Source organism: Penaeus japonicus, unplaced genomic scaffold (genome assembly GCF_977035675.1).
Source record: "Penaeus japonicus unplaced genomic scaffold, GWHDUDI00000001_assembly GWHDUDI00000021, whole genome shotgun sequence".
NCBI classification, from domain to species: domain Eukaryota; kingdom Metazoa; phylum Arthropoda; class Malacostraca; order Decapoda; family Penaeidae; genus Penaeus; species Penaeus japonicus.
Window position 1 is genome coordinate 8,028,007 of NW_028234423.1, and position 2,500 is coordinate 8,030,506.

The 2,500-nt window shown below is 42.2% G+C and overlaps 1 protein-coding gene across 1 annotated transcript in view; it reads left to right on the plus strand.

Annotated features, from left to right (window-relative positions):
* Positions 1 to 2,500, plus strand: part of LOC122254060 (uncharacterized) — a 433,414-nt gene that overhangs the window by 149,432 nt on the left and 281,482 nt on the right. The window contains exon 2 of the mRNA XM_086549027.1: positions 563 to 625. Coding sequence (XP_086405153.1) covers positions 563 to 625 — 63 coding nt within the window. The remainder of the gene's footprint in view (positions 1 to 562; positions 626 to 2,500) is intronic.

The following is a 2,500-nucleotide window of genomic DNA, read 5'->3' on the forward strand; positions in this document are numbered from 1 at the left end:
ATATTTTAATGAGTCTCTCTCTCTCTCTCTCTCTCTCTCTCTCTCTCTCTCTCTCTCTCTCTCTCTCTCTCTCTCTCTCTCTCTCTCTCTCTCTCCTCCTCTCTCTCTCTCTCTCTCTCTCTCTCTCTCTCTCTCTCTCTCTCTCTCTCTCTCTTCTCCTCTCTCTCTCTCTCTCTCTCTCTCTCTCCTCTCTCTCTCTCTCTCTCTCTCTCTCTCTCTCTCTCTCTCTCTCTCTCTCTCTCTCTCTCTCTCTCTCTCTCTCTCTCTCTCTCTCTCTCTCTCTCTCTCTCTCTCTCTCTCTTTCTCTATCTATCTATCTATCTTTCTATATCTATCTATCTATATATCTCTATCTACCCATCTATCTACCTTTCTATCTATCTAACGTGTCTATATATCTATAGAACTTAAATATGTATAGAGATCTTATACAAAAAGTAATTCAAATGATAACTTTCATCTCTGACCATTAGCACTTTTGCTGTGTCTTTAATTATTAATGAATCTGTATAAATCTATTATTGAAGAACATGAATAATAAGAATTTATTTTTTCGTTACAGATATGGACGGTTGGACGGTGCTAACGCTCCTTGTGCTGGTGCATTTGCTTCACTTAGTTACTGGTGAGTATTCATACACCAATATGAAAACATAGATGGTGAAATAGATATTATCAAATAGGTGTGGATATCATAGAAGATCTAGACAAAATACGACGTACACACACCAAAAGGTACACATGTATGTAAACTATATATATATATATATATATATATATATATATATATATATATATATATATATATATATATATATATATACATATATATACGCAACTAAACTATACAAACACACACCTAAATACACACGTACAGTCACTTAAACCCCTCAATTATACGCCGATCAACCCCCCCACCACACCCCTACCCACCCCAGACACACATACATTCACACACACACACACACACACACACACACACACACACACACACACACACACACACACACACACACACACACACACACACACACACACACACACACACACACACACACACACACACACATTCTCAATGTCAAAGAAGAATGTTGACTCCAGGTACACAATCGAATGGCACGGTTGGCCAGGTTAATTAAATGTACACGGCGAGAGAGCTCTACAGGTGGCAAAGAGATGAGGAACCGGATCACCTCGGCACAGCAGCTAATAATCTTATATATGCCTGAATGTTACCTGGGGAGGGCCTATACCTGCCTTGTGCCAGGGGGGAGGGGGGGACGGGGGCGTATCTCGCAGTGTTTGCACGTGTATGGGATACGCTTGGTTGTCGTTAGTAGTAAGGTGTGTCTCCTTGTTTGAAGATGGGTTGCATGTATGTGCTTAGCCTAAGGCTGGGAGGTGGCTGTAAACACAGGCATGTGGGCGTTTAGACGTTTACGCGCGTGTACATGCACATACACACACACACATGTATACATACACAAATGCATTTCCCTCACCCCTTCCCACAACTTTAACCCTTCATCCCCCTACCCTCACCATCTTATTCCCCTATATCTAACCCTCTATCTCTCCCCTCTCTCACCCTCTCCCTCAACCCTCCTTCCACCTCTCCCTATCCCTCACCTCTCTCCCACACAACCCTCTCCTTCACCCTCATCCCTCACCCTCTCACCCCCCCCTTCCTTACACTCTCCCTTTCCTCCCCCTTCCCCTCTCCCTTTTCCTTGCCTTCCTCTCGCTCTCCCTCTCCTAATCTTCCACAATCTTCCCCTTATCTTGCCCTGCCCCGGACGCCTCCCCACTACTCACGTCTAAACTCCTCGCTCCCCATCCCCTCGTCCACTACCCCACCCGCCCCCTCCCCCATCCCCCCCACCCCTCCCCCCCCCCCCCCACCCTCCCTCCAGCCCCCCCCCCCCTCTCTCTCTCTCATTCTCTCCCTCCTTCAGCCTCTCCCTCACACTTTCAATCATCCCTCCTTCGACCTTTACATTGCGTTTGAAAGTCAACACAAATCAACTCGATTGCAACGTGGGATGTCAATCATACTTTTTTTGTATCAATGTCATTATCATAATTGTTGCTATTATCAATATCATCATCACTATTATCATTATTATTATCATCAATATTATCATCATTATTTTTATCACTATTATTCCAATTATTGCATTACTGTCGATGTTGCTATTGTTATTATTATCATTATAACTATCATCATTATTATTCATAATGCTATTATCATCATCATCATCGTCATTGTTATCATCATCCTCATCATTACCATTACATGCATCATTATCGTTACCATTGTTATCATCAACATGACTATCATTATCATCATCGTCATTTTCATTACTGAATTTTTATCTTTTTCTACCAGTTCTTATCTCTTTATAAACAAAGATGAAACCATATATATTAATGGGAGTAGTGGGAGTTCCCGGATTAATTAAAGTTTCTGAAGAAATACAAGAGATATGATGGTGATGAT